This window comes from Polyodon spathula, chromosome 2 (assembly GCF_017654505.1).
Source record: "Polyodon spathula isolate WHYD16114869_AA chromosome 2, ASM1765450v1, whole genome shotgun sequence".
In the NCBI taxonomy this organism is placed as follows: domain Eukaryota; kingdom Metazoa; phylum Chordata; class Actinopteri; order Acipenseriformes; family Polyodontidae; genus Polyodon; species Polyodon spathula.
The window spans coordinates 98,128,723-98,149,107 of record NC_054535.1 but is presented as its reverse complement, the minus strand read 5'-3'; the positions used below and the strand labels follow the sequence as shown (position 1 = coordinate 98,149,107).

Below are 20,385 nucleotides of genomic sequence, written 5' to 3'. Positions count from 1 at the left end.
ATATATATATATATATAATAAATATAATTGAATATGTGTATTGTATATTTTAATACTTAACATACATATAATATATTAAGATACTTTTAAAAGGTTAGCAAACATGTCTACCCTATACCATACCAATAAATAAATGACTGAATGGAGTGTTCTTAATATTAGCCTGTTAACGCTAGTCTGTTAACAATCATACTGTACACCACATGGCTAAATTAACACCATTCTTTAAGTATAAGGAATACATCATTCTTGTCACTGGGTATAAGTGTTATAACAGTACATGTTCTATAATGATTTTCTTCAAAGAGCCAAACATGTTTGCAGTCATAGTCAATGAAATAAAATGGTCTGAATTCTGCTTAAGAATTGAATACAATCACTCAAGGCCAGGCCTGGAGAATCATTCCACTCACAGCTGCTGCTGTTCTTTAAGCTTTGTTAGGTTTGCACAACCATGAGCTGTTGGTTTCTCACTCCCTCAAGAAAGAGCCGAGCTAGCTAGATCCGGTACAACCTGGTCTAAACCAGTGCTTAGGGAGGGCCATGGTGCTTCCAGCTGCAGTTAAACAAACAGAGCTTTAGAGCAGTGTAACTGGCAGGACATTTTTATAACATAGTCATAGCTTGCCAGAGGAATAGTACAAGCCCATGCAAGCCAGTTAAGATTATGCAAGCTAGTTTATTGCTATTGATGTGAAGTTTATGCAACGGGAATGAGGTCCGCTGCTAGGATCCTGATGCAAGACTGTGAAGTAACCCCCCCCCACACACACACCTCAACCTAAAATAAATCTAATTTAAATTTTGTTCCAAAAATGAGTACAAATCATGATTTCAACTCTTAGCTGTTTGGTACAAAAGTCAGGCCAAGTAGCTGGATCATAAAAATCACATAAAGGTGACTGACTGGGTACCGGGTTTACAATACATGTATTATACACCTTGTATTTGCCGTTATTTTACATTTCCAAAATCCATCTCTAATTTATGTTTTTACTCTGGATCAACTGTTGTTTATTTTTCTTGCGAGGAGGAGGTTGGCAGCTTCGCTGCTGCACTATACTTCCATCTGCTGTTGTCGGCCCACTATTAAGCCGTTGTATGACATACCTTTCAGGTAGGATATTTTTCAGGTTACCCTTTTTTTCTTGTGTTTTTCATTCTCGTCCTGTTCCTAGTTTAATTTTTTAAATGTTATTCACTACTGCCATATTACCTATTACAAGAATAACAAGAACCACACAAACCTACTTCTACCATTTTATTATGCAAAATGCGTTGATAACAGGAAAAAAAAATACCTTGAGGGCCACAGTCTTTTTGAGTTTCACTCCAACTTGAACTCCCAATAAGTTTATTTAATCCAATTATTTGCTGAGGTTGACATATTTAAAATGTGTTTTTTTAGTGGTCTTGAAGCAAGCAAGCAAGCAAGGTCGAATTGAATTGAAAAATGGAGTTTGTCAATTAAAATGAGTGTCATTAATACAAGGGTTATAGTGTGTCTTGGTAAATATATGTATACCCAGAAGTCTGAGTATACATTTGATTGGTTCAATTTTATAGCATTTCAAATTGGTTGGTTTAATATTACAACATCTAAAGTTCTTGTAGCTTGTCTGACAAACTAAAGTTTGGTACTGCTGCAGCCTTCAGTCTTGCGCTCATCCCTTCCCGCAGTCTTCAGTTCCTCTCCCATCTGTTCTCATGACATTTAAAACTCTTTATTCCCAGTCCCACACATTCCCACCAGTTTAATGTCTGTTTCCAGCCATTCCCGCAAACACAAAGAGAAATGTATTCCCGTACCGTGGGAGTCCCACAGGAGTCCCATCTTAATGTCACTCTCTAGTGAGCAATGTGAAGGGGATATTTCCTTATCATTGAATAAGTGAGGGGCACATGTGTCCCTTGTAAGTTATGCCTATGCTTGGCAGGTATGGATGGTTTTTGGAAGTAAAATAAATGTCTCAATGGCTTTCTCATTGCTAGTAAATGAATAATATTTTATGTAGATTAAGTTGAAGATGAATCTATATCTATGGAAACCATGATTTTTTGAGGGAATAGGGCTACTTACGATAAAGTGGACAACAAATGCCCAGGCCCAGTCATCTCTCCCAATACTTGTTGGAGGGCAGTGTACAAAATACTGTTGCTTTGATTTAGTGAATGGAATTATGGGGTCAGTTGGAATGCTCATGACATCTTTCCCTTAAATGGAGGTACCTGCAAGAGAAAGCTTTAGCTCAAGAAAGCGCCAGCAATGTCAGTTACTGGGTTACTTTCCATGCAGGTGTTAATCAACGTCCTTGACATTCTTCTTGTCTGCAAGTGTCATTTCAGTATGCTATGAGGCATGAATGACGGCAGCCGCCACCTCACAGTCAGTGTTTGCGAGGCCTGGTTTTGACAGTCCCCCTCTTCTTGACTGAATGGGCCAGACAGCTGCCTAAACCTTGGCATGTCATGGTGTACAAACACAGGACTGACCTCAACAAACTATTTGGCCTAATTTTCAAATAGAATCAGGTTAAAGGCAGTTTACAGCATTCTGAATACATTCTAAGTGACTGATGTCATAAATGTGGTAAAACCAGGCTTGGTGGATCTGAATGAATAACTGTGTGTGTTGAATGACAGTGTATGGTAGTCTATATCTGGAGCACACAAAGTTCGATATTAAAGTTAGGATGGGGACTCATCCACCCATAAAACCCTATGTAGTGCTTAGAAATACTAACAGAAGTTTCATAAGTTCAGTGACAAATGTTTCAGGAAATAATACTTTTCGATAGTTAAGTATGTTTTAGTATTTCCAAATTATTTTGGTGCTGGTGATTTGTAAGGATCATACTGAGAGTGGTATAATACATTATCATATTTTTTAACTACAACAGATTCGTTTTGAACATTAGTTTTAATAGTTTTGTCATTCAAAAGCTGGCAAATGCTTATGAATTATTAATGTTATGATCCTGACATTGATTTGTAGCTGTCACATTCTGTCCTAACGGTTGTGAAATCCTCTTGTAGAACTGTTAGCAATAGCCGATACCCAAAGTGGGAGTGGGTATGATGTGATTTAAATGCCTAATATGTACAGCAGAAAATGTTATTGTTTACAGGTCAGTTTTTTTGGGTAAAATTGATTTTAAAAGCACGGAATACAGCCCCATTTAAAAGCCTGTTTGGGGGGTTGTTGTTGCTGACATCTTAGCCACAGACATTATTGGCTAGGGAGTTTGTGGCGAGAAAATACATTTTATGTATTAAAATTATTATAGTCTATTATACCATAAGTATATATATATATATATATATATATATATATATATATATATATATATATATATATATATATATATATAATATATAATGCAAAATGCATCTAGTGTGATAATATTACCATTAAACATTAGGCAACAATTCCGTCACTGTGCTGCTTAGTTTTAAAGGTGTCCAGTTGTGTCATTATGATGAGGCAAGTGCTCTAGACTGGACTGAGCTGGGATGAATGCAAGAGCCTAGTCAGCCAGTCTTTTGCTATGCAGTTATAGCTTTAACAACCCACCATGCGATTATATCTTTAACAACCCACTGACTGCAGAGTTTGCCAGAGAAGTGTTTGTTCCAGTACAGTGTGGGTTTGCAAGAGATTATTGCATAATGGTTTCTGGCACTGGAGGGACTAGTCATTCACTGTTCTGGGTAATATTAACAGTGTGGCATTTCAGCAAGATAGGCCTGTAAACAGAATAGTTTTAGAGTTCTGCAGAAAAGTAACATTTCAGGGATGGAACTACTGTAAGACTCCCATCGCATAGCAGTTTGATCCATTCCTGGTTTTTGCTTAATAAGACACACCTGGGCTTGTTACCTGTACACTATGGCTAATCAAGCATGTAGTAAAACCTGGAATGGGTGAAGGTGTTGTGCAGTAGTAGGCTTATTTCCATCCCTGCATTTCATTTTCTAAAACACTGATTGGGAAAACTGCCACAAAATAACGTTTGTTTTTCATTATGCTTTATTGTTTTGCGATGCAGGACTGACAAGCTGTTTTTGTCCCAGAAGGTGGGGGATTCGTCTGTTTTTCTGCCCCAAACGGTGCTCCAGATCATTTTTTTTTCTGTCAGAAGTAGCCACTCCCAGAAATGTGTCAGCAGTAGTAATTTTAAATTGCTTATGAACTGCAGTACTACATTTTTGTGATAATAAGTCATAATTAGTACAATTACTTTTTTTTATTTTTAAGGTGAAATTTTGCACAGGATTCATTTACTGAGTGAAGTAAGCAAACATGTAGTCATAATAAACAAAAATAATGATGTAATAACTGTGCTTCACACTTTTTTTTTTTTATAGCTTTTAAGAACATAAGAACATAAGAAAGTTTACAAACGAGAGGAAGCCATTCGGCTCATCTTGCTCGTTTGGTTGTTAGTAGCTTATTGATCCCAGAATCTCATCAAGCAGCTTCTTGAAGGATCCCAGGGTGTCAGCTTCAACAGCATTACTGGGGAGTTGATTCCAGACCCTCACAATTCTCTGTGTAAAAAAGTGCCTCCTATTTTCTGTTCTGAATGCCCCTTTGTCTGATCTCCATTTGTGACCCCTGGTCCTTGTTTCTTTTTTCAGGTCAAAAAAGTCCCTTGGGTCGACATTGTCAATACCTTGTAGAATTTTGAATGCTTGAATTAGGTCGCCGCGTAGTCTTCTTTGTTCAAGACTGAACAGATTCAATTCTTTTAACCTGTCTGCATATGACATGCATTTTAAGCCCGGAATAATTCTGGTCGCTCTTCTTTGCACTCTTTCTAGAGCAGCAATATCTTTTTTATAGCGAGGTGACCAGAACTGCACACAATATTCAAGATGAGGTCTTACTAGTGCATTGTACAGTTTTAACATTACTTCCCTTGATTTAAATTCAACACTTGTCACAATGTATCCGAGCATCTTTTAGCCTTTTTTATAGCTTCCCCACATTGTCTAGATGAAGACATTTCTGAGTCAACAAAAACTCCTAGGTCTTTTTCCTAGATTCCTTCTCCAATTTCAGTATCATTATAAATATATAGATATTTATAATGTACATTTTTATTTCCTGCGTGCAGTACCTTACACTTTTCTCTATTAAATGTCATTTGCCATGTGTCTGCCCAGTTCTGAATCTTGTCTAGATCATTTTGAATGACCTTTGCTGCTGCAACAGTGTTTGCCACTCCTCCTACTTTTGTGTCGTCTGCAAATTTAACAAGTTTGCTTACTATACCAGAATCTAAATCATTAATGTAGATTAGGAATAGCAGAGGACCTAATACTGATCCCTGTGGTACACCACTGGTTACCACACTCCATTCTGAGGTTTTTCCTCTAATCAGTACTTTCTGTTTTCTACATGTTAATGTCTCCCTAATCCATGTTCATGCGTTTCCTTGAATCCCAACTGCGTTCAGTTTGAGAATTAATCTTTTGTGCGGGACTTTGTCAAAAGCTTTCTGGAAATCTAAATAAACCATGTCATATGCTTTGCAATTATCGATGTGAAGGTGTATGTTTTCGGCCACAACATGTTCCTTACTTGCAATGTGTTTCATCAGTGTTGACAGCTGTGTTTGCTTATTGATCTTTACCAAGTCGAAGAAGGAATGTGAAAGTGACAACTCAATTTAATGACCTGACCTGCCCAGTCTCCAGACCTCAATCTCATAGAACTTGTATGGGACGAACTGGACAGAAGAGTCAAAGCAAAGCTACCCACAAGTACCCTACATCTCTGGGAATTGCTGCAGAAGAGCTGGGAAGACATGTCGGGTGATTTCCTGCTGAAACTTGTTAACCGAATGCCTCGTGTTTGTGAGGCTGTGTAACAGGGAGAGATCTGTGCTGACTCTGCTGGCGTGTTCACGGGCTGCAGGAAGAGGGCGGCAGTCGTCCAACAACCGCCTGTGAGTCATGGCAGTGACACGGGGAGGTGGGAAAGTGGGTGTGTGGACTTTCCCCCTCTCTGAATGGCTGAGATTGGGAGATTGTTGGCCCTATAAATTAACGCTCTGTTGTTTCCTCAGATCTGCCCTGTTAAACGCGCCGAGAGTGCGGAAGCGCTGGTCAACGACCGAGAACCAGTGGGAGAGAAAGAAACGGAGGTTCAGAGCGAGATATTGAGGGCGGGGAACCCTTGGGCAGACCCCTGATGAGTATATCAGAGCAGGCTAGTGAGCCGACAGTGTAGGACGGTGATCCGGGTCGCACGGGCAGCAGCGACCGGGATATCGCTGCAAAGTGCAGCACCTTTTCTTTGTAGTTTTTGTTACTGTTTTATTTTCCCTGTTTCTTTGTGCCTTCTGTTTTGAATTATTGTTTTGAAGCACCTGCAAGGGTGCCGGTATTGTGCACCATCGCTTGGTATGCCCGTGGTTCTGTTTACCATTGTTGGTAAATCAGACCACGGACCCACAGCGCCATCTGCGGGACTATAAAACTGGGCACCTATGCAGTGTTGCCAAATTCACCTGTCTGTCTCCTGTGTCAGTGAATTACCCACTACCCTTCCACGGGCTGTTATTAAGGCAAAGGGTGGCTATTTTGAGGAATGCAAGATTTAGAGACAATTTTCAATTAGACAATACTCCTTAGATTTTGTTTTGTATATTGTAACATGTTTTCATTTTCAAGTATTTACAGAAACGTAGACGACGTAAAACATTGTCAATTATGAAAAAAACCTAGTTTCCAGCAAGGGTACTTTTGACTGGTACTGTGTGTGTGTGTGTGTGTGTGTGTGTGTGTGTGTGTTATTTTTATATATATATATATATATATATATATATATATATATATATATATATATATATATATATATATAGTTTTTAATTGTTGCAACAGTATTTAAAAGGTCTTTTAAAGTGTGGTAATAAGAAAGGAGGGTCTAGACGTTATTTTCTTAACGCATACACAATCTAGACAGTTATTGGTTGTAGCATGAATGAATTGCTCATTCTTGAGTGCACCAGTAGAAGCTTCTGGCGGTCGCAGAGAAACTAAACACATCCTTTGTGTACTGCCGTTAAGGAGACAGGGGCCGTATCTGTTTTTCCATGGCTGTGCAACAAATCCTTAGTATTTTTTGTGGGGTGTAAGTGGCTGTTTTTCAGTCGGCAATTACAACGGTACACCCCTTATCTGGAGCACTGCCAACCCTCTAGGGAAAGATGGGAATTTGCTTGTGGAATTAGATCACTTTTGTGACCCTTCTGCTACATGATTGAATTATGTTTTCAAGCAGTTTGTCATTGCAAGTACAATTGCATACTGATAAAATTCAGAACCTTGTGAAATGATAACAAAAGTACCTGTCTAAACATGTCGGCATAGCATCGCAGATGACACTACACTGAACAAAAATCAGTGTACGAAATGTATCTTGCATTAGAAAACCACAAATTCAACCAGCTTGACCTCAGAGCTATCAGTTAGCTTTTGGCTTAATCAATAAATCAAAAAGTTAATGATTCCAGAGCAACAACTGACAATTACCCTGTTCTTGGATTTAGATTATGACATGCAGGGGATAGTCGTTACTAGGCCCTAATGGATTGGACAGTGTCAGTCATTTGCATCACGCATCAATATAATCCTCAGCTGGCAGCACATCCGCCTGAGTATGGATTGAACCGGTTTGTGACTGGCTGCAGCAGGTTAATGTTTAGGTGCTGAATGGATGTCAGGCCAACGGCTAATTCCTGCAATGCTTATGTATATACTGTACATACTTGGAGATGTAAACTTACATCTTATGTGCTTTCAGAGAACCCAGGGATCGCTCCTCCAGTGTTTGTTTTTCACAAGAAAGAACAAACCTTGAAGGTAATTGACGTCTGTTTTGCAGCGTAATGCAGTGGAGGAAAGGGAGTGGTCGTCCGTGATGTAGGTTTTACCCCTTGTCACGCAGGCCTTCAGGTCCTGCAGTCCCCGTGAACTTTACATTACCCTAGATTTATAGTGTAGTTTGCTTCATCGCCTCATGTAAAAGATACTCAGGAAGAAGGTAATGGTTCTGCATGAGGCTGCATAGAGAGCATTCAAGACCATGTAACCTCCATGCCAGTGCAGAGCTAGGCAGTGGTTATTAAGGGAGGCCCCACCAAGACTCAGAGCAGTAATCATTACCCTAAAACAAACGTTGAAGGCATATGCATTCTGTTAGTTTGTAGTTATTCCTCAGTGTTGTTTATTCGATACATCTTACAATGTTAAGCAGTCGTAACAGATCAACTGTAGTCTACAGTATTTTGATGGCATTTCTTGCCATCACTGTGAGTTTTGAGTAAAACTCAACACCATTAATTTCAGATGTAAATAATAAACAAGAAGTGTGATCTCTGTTTGACCTGCTTTTTAATTAAAATAAATTAAATGAAAGAGGAGATAATCAATTTAAACCATGTTTCTGCTGAAATTTAAACTTTAACAAGCATTGTAAATGAAGACAATTTAAATGTACTTTTTTTTTTTTGTTGTTTTTTTGCAGAGGCCAGCTGAGGACTCCAAATGTGAAAGTGGTAGGTAATGGTGTAACGCCGTTAGAAAATGTGTTCCTTTTTTTTAATACTGATTTGTAAAAAAAAAAAAATATCATGAAAACCTTTTAATAACTACACCCAATAATGAATTGCCAGCTCATGTATTGTCGGCTTCAAATTGCAGGGGTGGGGTCTATTGTTGTTAAACCATTAATATAGAGAGAGGTTTTTTAAAATGAATACTGCATTGTCTATAAATCCATGTTTATTTTCGTTCTTGAATATACCTGTATTTCATGTTTTAATCTCCAACAGGCCTGGGAGTCCCAGCAGAAAAACGTGGAAGATCCACTTCTTTTACCTACTCCTCTACAGCCTCACATATTCAAGCCGGTAAGATTAAGGTTTACCTATTCCACAGTATTTTCCATTTTACCTGCTGTTACCCTGCTATGTGTGGCAGTATAAACATACAACATACAACAATTACATTTTGTTGTGTCTAAAATGATTTCACTATTTTGCCTCAGTAATTTGCACATTGAGCTTAGTATTCAGTTATTGAATGTATTCAAATTTTTTATAATGAAAAAAAAATCCCATATTTCACAGGGCCACTGAACACTAAATTAAACATTAGGGCTTGGAGGAGCACAAGCAAGACATCCTAAACATCATCTAAAGGGGCAACATAAATCAATGACCATGACACAGAGTTTCCTTTTAACATATTTTGATCTTGTGTTGCAGATTCAAACTGCAGAGATAAACGAGTGAGATCCTCTTCATTTAGCTGCATCCTCTCCTTCCCTCCACAAAAGCCAGGTAGGACTGTGCTTCAGTTACCCCTTTCACACGGGCATGCCCTACCTGAGTCAGAACCTACCCGGGTCAGGACCTGGTGTCATGTGGGTCGGCAACACTATTTCACACTGCATTTGATAAAGCAGGGTTGACCTGGGTGACAGACAGACGATCTTGTCTTGGTACACAATGCGTGTATCAATGCCCCGGAAGCAGCTTGTTATGAACGCTTCCATCCAAGCTTCTCTGGATTGAACCGTTGGCGCAAATATTGATTACAGCAAAATCTTCTTCATCCCTGCTGCAATCTGGCTCATGCTGTGTCTCAGTCAACAAAAAATATGGCTAAACAGAAATGGTCCTTGCAGAAGTGAAACCTTCACGCAGGCATGGCCCTGTTTGTTATTTCGTCGGCTTATGAACGGCCAACATGCATTTTGTCCCCTCAACCCAGGTCAAAGTGTGTCGACTCATGTCCTGAAGTGGGTTGCTGGGACTGGGGCCAACTCGGGTACCACCCAGTTACATGGTTTCACACTACACGGGATTGTGACCCGGGTAGCCAGAACTCGGGTCCAGAACCGGGTAGGAGTGCCAGTGTGAAAGGCGCTTCAGACTGTCATTATGAATCCGGTAACATGATACACTGATTTTAGCTGCAATAAGGCAATGTAAAAACCCTTACAATTTAATAGACTGCACTCATTTTGAACATAAATCTTGTGGTATTTTATTCAATGTTTGTCATAATTGATGGACTTCCTTAAACAGGAAACACATTAAAGACATTACTACACAAAAAGAAATGCCTTTTCTGTTGTTTTGTAGTTGCTGGAAATAATGTGTTTATGCCATCAAGCTTGCTCAGCAGATTGAATGTTGACAACAGCAGCACAGAAAAAGGTAAGAAATAATTGGCTTGCATTTCTATGTGCACGAAAACCATCTGAAACTATACACCACAAAGAGTTTATTAATGATCTAAACATATAAAGATGTTAATTCCTATGGAATGCCCTAATACACACTGGTACCTCTTTTACTTCATTTAAAAGCAGGGCTTGTCCCTCCAAGTGTGAAACGGACTCTCCTGTGGCCTGCTGTCCTCCAAGCCCCACTGCTGCACAGCTTCTCTCAGCCAGCACCCAGTGAGGAGACACCTGGCCGCTGTGTGAGTGCAGCAACAACCCCTCAGGTGTTACAGTGGTCTCATCTCTGATTCTAATATTTAAACACTGCTCTTAGATCCACATGGGGTAATGTTAAACACAGATATTTAGCAAAATATAACAAATAGAATTCGCCCTGAATGCCTCACAGTATAAAAACGCACCTATATCGCATCAGTGGGTCTGAGTTTTATATAATCCACTTTCTGCCCTATCCTGCTTTGATGGTTGTTACGATGTCAAAGCTTTACATTATCCTTTGAACACAAGTTTCCTTAATTAGCCATAGAGTGCAGCATTTAATATTCCACTGCTTGGGGGCAAAGTCAGTTCTCTTTGTTGTACCAGCATTTAAGATTAGTGCATTCAAGAATGGATTGTATAACCAAGCAGAAGCTTTCTGGAGCTACGGTGCAATAATTATAGCCTTGGTAGCTAAAGATACCCACTCACTGAACTAATGAATTTGGCTTCTGGTTTACAGGTGCTTCAGGAGCCATCAGCCTTGTCAGCACAGGATGCAGCAAGTGTAGAAATGGAATCAACATCCAGCATCTTTCTTCAGCTTTCTCCAGCAATAGCAGCAGGGTAAATTCTACTTAGTATAAATTACTCAGTGTGTCGGAGGATTTAGTTTTCGATTGGTTTTTGTAGGTGGTTTTAGGTAGTGCGTTAGCATTAAACTGCATCTCTCTCTGAACATTAAACCATCATTTTCAGAGATTAAGATTACTGAAATTTCAAGATTTTCAGTAATACAGTTCTGTATTGTAACTTGAAAGACACATGAAATTACATTAAATGTTTGACTAGTTTTCTAACCAAGAGTTACTGAACTTTGACTACAAACAATTAAATTGTATTCTGCAGAAACCTTGCAAATCAGAAGACGACCAGAATAGATGGCAATGCAGAGTTTGTATTTGGAGAAAATATGAGTGAAAGAGTTTTGGTAAGTGTGTTATTTTCATGTTACAAAACACTTTCTTTCAAAAACAACTCAAATGTTCCTTTCAGTTTAAAGAATGTAAGGAATTTTATAATATACCCTGTGGGATTATATATTTTCCAAAATATATAGAACAATATGCTTTAAAACTAGCAAGAAACCGTTGTAGGCAAGGACAGTTAAATTATTGTTCTAGATGGCTTCTTGTTAATTTTTATAAGGTTAAAATAGTTTTTTCTCTTTCAGAAAATGAGCGGTTGCTGTTTCATTTGTTGGTGAATATGGCCAGTGATTTAAAACCACAGTTGCATGCAGTGGTTTTTTGTACTCTGTTAAATTAGGTGTAACCAGACCTGCCAGTTACAGTCATTTAATTGTCAATGCTGTTAAATATGTTTCTTCTTTTAACAGAGCCCACTCAAAACCTCAGACTCTGACAATGAAGACAGCGAAGACGATGCATCATTAGGTGAAGAATCGAGTTCTTATGGGTCCGAATCGTCAAGCTCAGAGCCACCTTACAAAAGTAAATACTGTGGGGGAATTACACTTAACTACAGCATGAACAAAGACAGAAGACCATGCTTGTAGACCCTGCATGAAAACAATGCTGTCTTTGCCCTGGCAAATACGGAGCATTTCTAATTTCATGCATTATCCCAGTACTTTGAGGATTTGTATTTATTAATGTTTTGTTACAGTGCTGTATTTTCAGCTTGTATCACCCCTATGTGGCTGAGAATGTAATAGCACTCTTATAATTCAAAACACTGTTATAGGAGGGAAATATAGTAGGAGCAGAAAAAACTATTTGCAAATGGTTTGAAAACAAACAGAGGAATTCTGTTTGTTTGTAAACCTACTTTACATATCAGAGGTACGCGTGTGCAATGCTATAACCGTGTTATTGCTGTGTTAATGCCCAGCAGTGAGAAGGCAGACATTAAGAGAGTCTGCAGCAGCGTACACTGCGGCTTCCAGTAAGAGATGCCTGCTGGAGCAGGTGGAGGTCTTCACAGGGGAGGAGGGGGAGAGCAACGTCATGCAGGTACAGTTATCCTTCATGCTAGGGCTGCAACTATGGGTTCATTTTGACCTTCGAAGGTTCGGAACACATTACTGAAGGTTAGAACCTTCAGTGCTATTAATTTGCATAATTTACTGGTGACATCACCATAGCTACTAGTTTATATTTGATTGAAAATCCTATTTTATAGGTAATATATATAAATGGAATAAAACGCAAAAGTAGTTTAAAAATACGTTATATAGAACAGCAATCATGTTTTTATTTAAACAATATGTTTATTTACACGTACTTGATGCTGCTTGTGATATATACAGTATGCTTGCATTGCAGCAGCACCAACTCCAGTGAACTTGGGCAAAACAAACTTCATTTAACAGTCACCGTTCCAAGCAGGTTATCATTTCACAGTCACATTTTACTGTTACTAAAAATATTAATAATAATACGAACTTGTGCTTGTCAAGTGACCCCGGAGATTGGTTGTGCCTCCATGATACATCAACAGTCACTTGCACAGCTTGCATTAAACTTTTTTTGGTCATCTGGGCATTTACCTTGCAATACAGCCTCCGCTGTACAATGCAAAGTTTTGCCTTTGGATAACTGGAGCTGGAGGGAGAGGGGCGGACGGTGCTCAGTTTTTTAAATTGAAATGATTAGCGTTAGCGTATATATTTTGTATGCTTCAAACATATTCTACCATAGCACTTCTCTTACACTGTCTTCTACACTCGGTATTCAGTACATATTTTACTGAAGCCCTAGTGTTTTGGATACTATACGCTGTTCCATACACGGCAATGGTGCCATATAGAGTTGCTATATATAACAATTTGGTAGCAGATTTTAAGTAATAATATGCATTATACAAATGAAAAGATCGAATTTTGCATGCAAATGACATTTAATGTGTGATTTATAGTATTCACACACTGTCAAACGGTTTCTGTTGACAGAGAAAAAGAAAAAAAAAAACATTAAGTACATGAATGAGCCTAACAAACCTCTGAAGGTTTAAAACTACCTTTGAATTCCTGGCTAATCCAAATTTTGATGGAAACTTAAGGACTAATTAAAATATATATAGTATATATATATATATATATATAATATATATTATATATACGTGTCATATTAGTATATATGAACAGAAATGCAGTATTCAGGGGTATATATATATATATCCGTACACAAAAACAAGCACACGGTTTAGTTCAGGAACAAAAGAAAAGTCTGATTTTATTCAGTAAACCTAATAAACAAAAGACTGGTTTGAGGGCGGGAAAGTGTAAATTATAAATGTTCCTAATCACCTCAATCCACCCAAGCTTTCACTCCTTACTTAAACGTATGCCACATAGGCTTTCGCTTCTCATACTTTCTCCTACACACTCTCAAACACTAATTGTTCTGCCTTTTATACCTTGTGGCCAGGGGTTGATTGACAATTTTCAGTCAATCACCACCTGGCCACATTCCACACTTTTCACGAACATAGTCATCAGTCACTCCCACATTTACACAATCAAACAATGCCATCCTCATGTGGCTTTGCAAATGGTGGCCATCTTGGTTTCAGGCTGTCCCTTCACCAAGATGTCTGCCAGCCATCTATACAAATGCATGAGCAATATACTGACTGGGCTGTATACTATTAATGCATTTAAAAACAAATCAAAGTCCCATGTTATGGTCAAAAACAGGGAAGATATATCCCAATTTCACAAACAGGACATACCACCAGCTTGGAAACCTGAATATGATTCTTTCATTGTTTGTAGATTACCTGCAAGCTGTTTGTGTTTGAGAAATCCACTGAGTCCTGGTTGGAGAGAGGAAGGGGAGTTCTGAGGCTCAATGATATGGCCACAGAGGAGAGTGGCAACCTGCAATCCCGACTAGGTAATGTTTCCTGATGGGAAGAATATTTATTTTGAGATATTGTAAGGGATTGTGCCGGCTTCAAGAGCCACTTCAGTACAGTCATCCCAACAAATGTATTCTTGTTTAGATTCAGTTTGTATCATTTTCAGTTATCACATCCTGTTACTTTATTAAACTCGCACATTTAAAGCACTCCTAAAAGCCTCATGTAGCTCCAAGTACAGCACACCAGTGGATGTGCGAAGAGAAAGAAGTACCACTGGTTTCACAGATCCCAATTAGCACTAATCTTGGAAAACCTAATGTTAGTTTAGTTAAGGTAATCTAAGACTAGTGCAAATCAGGGTCTATGAAAATGGCCAATAGTGCAAATGTGTTAACTCATACACAGGCCTTAAAGTTTGTGTTTTTAACCGATAATAACCTAAGAAAAAACACCCCCAAAGACCTATTTAGAAAATGCAGTTTATATTTTTTTAAAACCGATAAACCTGGGTACTGGCAGTGTATTTTAAATGACGTCAATCATTCACTACATTTATATTTACAAAATGTATTATTCTTGTAAAATATATAACAAATTAATAAAACAACATCAGTATTACAATTAATAAAATAACAATTATAATAAATCAGTTGGTTAAACTCTTAACTTTAAGCTTGCTTTTCAGTATTGCTTTGCTGTAGTATATTAATGTTTGCCTTCTAATTGTTTGTATAAAGTTATTTAAGAGTCTTGTATTCAATAAGCTTTATTGATAAACCACAAATTGAGTTGAGAAGTTGGAAAATAATGTGTACAATGTGTAAGCTGCAGTAATAAAACTGTAAGATTATAATCTGTCTGCATCCACCTGAATTATTCATAACTGCATCCGAACCCCAGCATTACAGTGTGATCGATATGCCAGCAGTGATAGGGCGTAAGTTCTATATTGCCTGAATCCTAAATGTGCACTTCCTAAACCACAGTAAATTAACATTTGTATACGTGTTCGTGAAACGTACATGCAATATATTATAGAAACAAAAATTGATGAGTTTGAGTGGTGTTTATTTTTAATAACTGGAAACAACTGATTTTGCAAGATAATGAAAATTAAAAAATAGAAAATTCAAGCCCTTCTTATACATTAGTTAACTCTTATATTTCAAATCCATACCATGCTACCCTTTAACAGCCTTGCAATAGCCTCTGAATAGCTGAATATGCAATGCATTTAAAAAAAAATGTTTTTAAAGGATGCATTTTTGGTTTACAGTGATGAGAAACCAGGGTAACCTGAAGGTGATCCTCAACACTAAGCTCTGGGCTCAGATGAATGTGTTTAAGCTGGAAAGGAAAAAACTGTGCTTCACTGCTACTGACCTGGAGAGCCATGTCATTCGAGTGTTCCTCATACAGGTGAGGGCTTGCAGTTCACAAAAGTGTCCCAGCATCTTCACTATGGCTCCCAACTACAACACTGTACCTTGTTGAGATTTGTTTCCGAAATGTTAAAGTTACAGCAATCAGATTTGTAGTATCTAGGATATATATTTTAAAATACAATAAAAAATGGCAAGTTATAAATTAGTAATGTCTTATGTGGTATAGAGTTGAGTGCTGAAGCAGATTAACAATTTTGTATAAAAATAAATAAATAAATAAAACTCTCTTTATAAAACATACTGGTTATTCAAAACCTACAGGCACATATAGAACTGATACTGGTGGCATTGCCTTTGGTGCAGTGCTGATAGCCCCAAAATGCCTGGTCCTAAAGAGTTTAGACAATCATGGGTATGCCATGACAGAAGACCTTTGCCCTTCTCATTGCAGGCTTGTGCGAAGGAAACGGCGCGTCTCTACTTGGCTATTCACCACCGTCTGGTTGCGCTGCGGAGCTGTTGTGGAGAACAGGAAACGGAGGAGGACCTGATGGGGCTGGAGGCTGAGCCAAAAGCCTCTGTCCTACACTGTGACAGTGAGGACGATGAGCGATAGAGAGCCTGCCTTGGAGGCTCAGGATCCTGTAAGGAGGTTCACATGTATTTGTTTTTTGTTGTCTAAAATGTTTGACATTGCTTGCTGGTGTTATTGCAGCTAAAGAAAATATAAGCCAATCTTACATATTGTTCCCCAAGAAACAGATTGCAGCTTCACAAACAGAGACAGTACTTTCAAAGTCCCTTATGGAAACTTGCGTAGTGTGCCTCTAAATTATCATAACGGAAAAGAAATTATCTGTTATTGCTGTTCTAGCACAGTTAGAGGTACAGAGGTATGTGTGTGTGTGTTGACAACTAAAGCTTGTAATAAAGCACACCAACTGGATTTTAAACTCATTAACAAACTGTCTGAGTGAGTTGATTGGCAGTGAAGCTGTTTGAGGTGACGCTGTATTTAGCCGTTTATCCCACATAGTCCTGCTCAACTTAAATGCCTTTGTGTGGAAGGCGTCCTTCTTCAGTGGGACCTATACCTTTGAGATAGGAAAGAGAAAAGACCCGTTTAACAAACTGTAAGAATACCTCACACACTACTGGCAACAGCCTGTCTGCTGCTGCTGATCCTTTCTGAAAGGATCTTTCTGTTTTCAAGTTGATAGACATTGGTATGTTTGTGTTCGCCTGGATAAAGCACATGTTTTAGTAAAACATAAAGCAATGGGAAAAGGTTTCTGGGAAAATTCTACTTTTGCCTTGGCTTGTCAGCGCTGTATTACATTTCTTAATGCAAATATAGTATGTAAATTATCACAAGATAATTATGTGCAGGGTGCATAGCGTGTACTTGGAGATAAGTCTCCCACGCTAATACAACGTCCTCAACTTCATCTAGAATTGTATTCACTCAATAATGTTATTCTTTAGTGTTATTTTTTTCATTGTATTTTTGCAGGTTTACCATGCTTTTCTCATGGTTATACTATGCATTTACAATAGCTTATCCTGGTTTGTAATGTTTATAATATGTCTTTACAATGTTACCTATTATGCACTTTATGATTTATTACATTACTATGTATTTGATAAACTTTTATAAGGGTTAACATATATAACATTATGCATCAGAGAATAACTAAAGATCTCTTGAATTTTACAGACCAGTCTAAATGGAAGAGCAGCCAGCTGGGGTCTACACGTGATGACATCATCTTGCATCTACAGAGGACTCGCTATACTGGACAGTCAAAGACAACTGCATTCCTTTCTGGTCATCTTAAACCTTCAGTCATGCTTAAAAGAAATCCTTCCCGAATACACCTCTCTATAGAGCCTGCAGATACAGAATATCAAAATGTATTTCAGTCTGTGGAACACACTGTGGGCAGTTTGTTACTCGCTTTACCATTAAAACTTTTACAACTTTAAAAAATAAAAAAAAAATTAAAAAAAAAAAAATAAAAAAAAATCAAAAAAAAAAAAAAAAAAAAGTAAAAAAAAACAAAATCTTAAAAATAAAAAAAAAAAAAAAAAAAAAATGAAAATTAAAAAAAAAAAAAAAAAAAAAAATAAAAAAAAAAAAAAATTAAAAAAATTTAAAAAAAAAAAAAAAAAAAAATAAAAAAAAAAAAAAATTAAAATATAAACAAATAATAAACATAAAAAATAAAATTTAAAAAAATAAAAAAAAAAAAAAAAAAAAAAAAAAAAAAAAAAAAAAAAAAAAAAAAAACAAAAATATAAAAAAAAAAAAAAAATAAATAAATAATAACAAAAAAAAAAAAAAAAATAAAAAAAAAAAAAAAAAAAAAAAAATTAAAAACATTAAAAAAAATTAAAAAAAATAAAATTAAAAAAAAAAAAAATTAAAAAAACAAAACTTTACCATTACAAAAAGACCAACTTTTACAACTTCAAAAATGTACTAAGGATTTGGCATCAAAGTGGACATTTGTTTTATTTTTCAGCCCTCATTCTCTATTTTTCTCTCTATATATTTGCATTAAAGCTCAATATGTAAATGTATTCAAAATAATCCCCCTGGTTCTCACTTATCATATTGATGAGTGTGAAAGGTTGAGGCTGGCAACTCTTACAGAGAGGGATGGGTTGTGTTTGATTGTTGTTATTTATGTTTCATATCAACAAACATTTGCCTATTATGTATTTTAAAATATCAGTCTTTTATATAATTGTACTATAAGTACTCTTGTTTAGATAAAGGATATTTCAATAGAGGCAAACTGGTAAGGGGGTTAATGATTGCTGGTGGTTTTCATTTGTAATAGCACTAAAGGTGAATAAAACAGTGTTGAAGCTTTTAGCTTTTGCCACAATAAAGAAATATATCAATGTAAAATGCTGAGGAAGCACTGTATACAAGTACCCTGGCTAGATACAGTACTGTGATTTCTCAACGGCACCTGCACAGTCTCGACCTAATTCAAGCATTCAAAATTCTAAAAGGTATTGACAGTGTCGACCCAAGGGACTTTTTCAGCCTGAAAAAAGAAACAAGGACCAGGGGTCACAAATGGAGTTTAGAAAAAGGGGCATTCAGAACAGAAAATAGGAGACACTTTTTTACACAGAGAATTGTGAGGGTCTGGAATCAACTCCCCAGTAATGTTGTTGAAGCTGACACCCTGGGATCCTTCAAGAAGCTGCTTGATGAGATTTTGGGATCAATAAGCTACTAACAACCAAACGAGCAAGATGGGCCGAATGGCTTCCTCTCGTTTGTAAACTTTCTTATGTTCTTACTCTAATTGTTGTTTTGTTTATTTTGTATATTTTGCATTCTGCATTGTTAATTGTCTTTGGTGAAAATAGTACCTTGTTTTGGACTCCACTTTAAAATCTGTACCAAGCGTCAATGTCATATTTAATGTAATCATATATAATGTGTGTATGTTTTTGCTTTTGCTGCTAATGCTGATTTTCAAATGTATACTTTTTAAGAGGATCAAGTGTTTACATTGGGAATCATACATATTTTTCTATGTTGCCTTTAAGACATGTATTTAAGAAATGCATATATTATGCAGTGTTGGATATTTACCAAAAGATAGAAGACATTTAGTAAGTGTTATTTTAAAATATTCTTAACAATGCAGTGTCACAAACAAGTTTAAAAACAAAAATCTTGTTGATGACAAGTAGACACAGAAGCAGGTCTGTTTAGTGTAGCTGATCTTATTTGCAGCAAAAACTACAGTTAAATAGAGCAGACAATAAACTCTGCTTCTTGTTGACAAAGTGAACAGCAGGGCTTGGTACACTGCAGCTTTAAATATATGTCTATTAAATACAATGTTAGCTTTCCAGGGTCGGGTCAGACCTGTCTTTCAATATTAAAGTGCATTGTGAACTTTTTCTAAACCCACTTGTTTAAATTTGGCAACGTGTCCTGTCATTGTTACCTTTTTCAAATGCATTAAAGCTGCTAAATGGATTTCTACATTTGTACAGATGTTTCTGCTTCCTTTTTGAAGTTTATAGTATATTTTATTTTTTAAAGAAAAAAAGAAAAAGCACGCACAGAGAAGTGACTAAGGCAACCAATAAATATGCTGCCTTATAAATCTGGCTGTGAGCGCTACCCCTAATATTGAAGCGTTACAGTATGTAAGCAAATACATTTTGTGTGAGAGTGGGTTAGTTCCTTAACCTGATCATTATCAATGAGCTTTCCAAGTAAACCGGGAAACCCTAACCTAAGTAAATTGTTAGTAAAATGTCTAAACACACACAAAATACAGTGCTGTGATAAAGTTGATCAGCAAACGCTTTATGTTATCAAAATTCTAATACTGCAGATAAACAGAGTCCAAATAGTATAGTGTCCACGGGTAAGAATAACTAAGAATAGAGGCTAAATGTTTTACTTACTGGAAATATCCTGAGCACTTGGTACTGGGACAGAAGCCAACTTAATGTATCTTGTAATTGTATAACATTGATCAGTCCAACCAGATAAGACTGCAGTCAGCTGATTCTTTCCCCACTAGATAATCTTTTTCCACCTCTTATAATTCTTTAGTTTTTACAGGCAAAACAGCGGTTGCAGTCTACGCGGCTTACATTAGTTTC

General features: G+C 37.1%; 1 protein-coding gene across 8 annotated transcripts in view; it reads left to right on the top strand.

Moving 5' to 3' along the window:
* Positions 1 to 17,703, top strand: part of LOC121304785 (ran-binding protein 3-like) — a 24,146-nt gene extending 6,443 nt beyond the window's left edge. For 2 of the 8 annotated variants that reach the window (XM_041236233.1, XM_041236179.1), the window contains exons 2-15: positions 7,814 to 7,872; positions 8,537 to 8,567; positions 8,844 to 8,921; positions 9,279 to 9,353; positions 10,161 to 10,235; positions 10,388 to 10,527; positions 10,986 to 11,089; positions 11,372 to 11,453; positions 11,862 to 11,976; positions 12,377 to 12,498; positions 14,262 to 14,382; positions 15,627 to 15,769; positions 16,187 to 16,379; positions 17,453 to 17,703. In XM_041236233.1, the coding sequence (XP_041092167.1) occupies positions 7,814 to 7,872; positions 8,537 to 8,567; positions 8,844 to 8,921; positions 9,279 to 9,353; positions 10,161 to 10,235; positions 10,388 to 10,527; positions 10,986 to 11,089; positions 11,372 to 11,453; positions 11,862 to 11,976; positions 12,377 to 12,498; positions 14,262 to 14,382; positions 15,627 to 15,769; positions 16,187 to 16,351 (1,310 nt within the window). In that variant the 3' untranslated portion in view covers positions 16,352 to 16,379; positions 17,453 to 17,703. Of the gene's footprint in view, positions 1 to 7,813; positions 7,873 to 8,536; positions 8,568 to 8,843; positions 8,922 to 9,278; positions 9,354 to 10,160; positions 10,236 to 10,387; positions 10,528 to 10,985; positions 11,090 to 11,371; positions 11,454 to 11,861; positions 11,977 to 12,376; positions 12,499 to 14,261; positions 14,383 to 15,626; positions 15,770 to 16,186; positions 16,388 to 17,452 lie in introns of all 8 variants that reach the window. The other 6 variants (XM_041236201.1, XM_041236208.1, XM_041236225.1 and 3 more) reach the window with 6 other exon arrangements.
* The last annotated feature ends 2,682 nt before the right edge of the window (positions 17,704 to 20,385 follow it).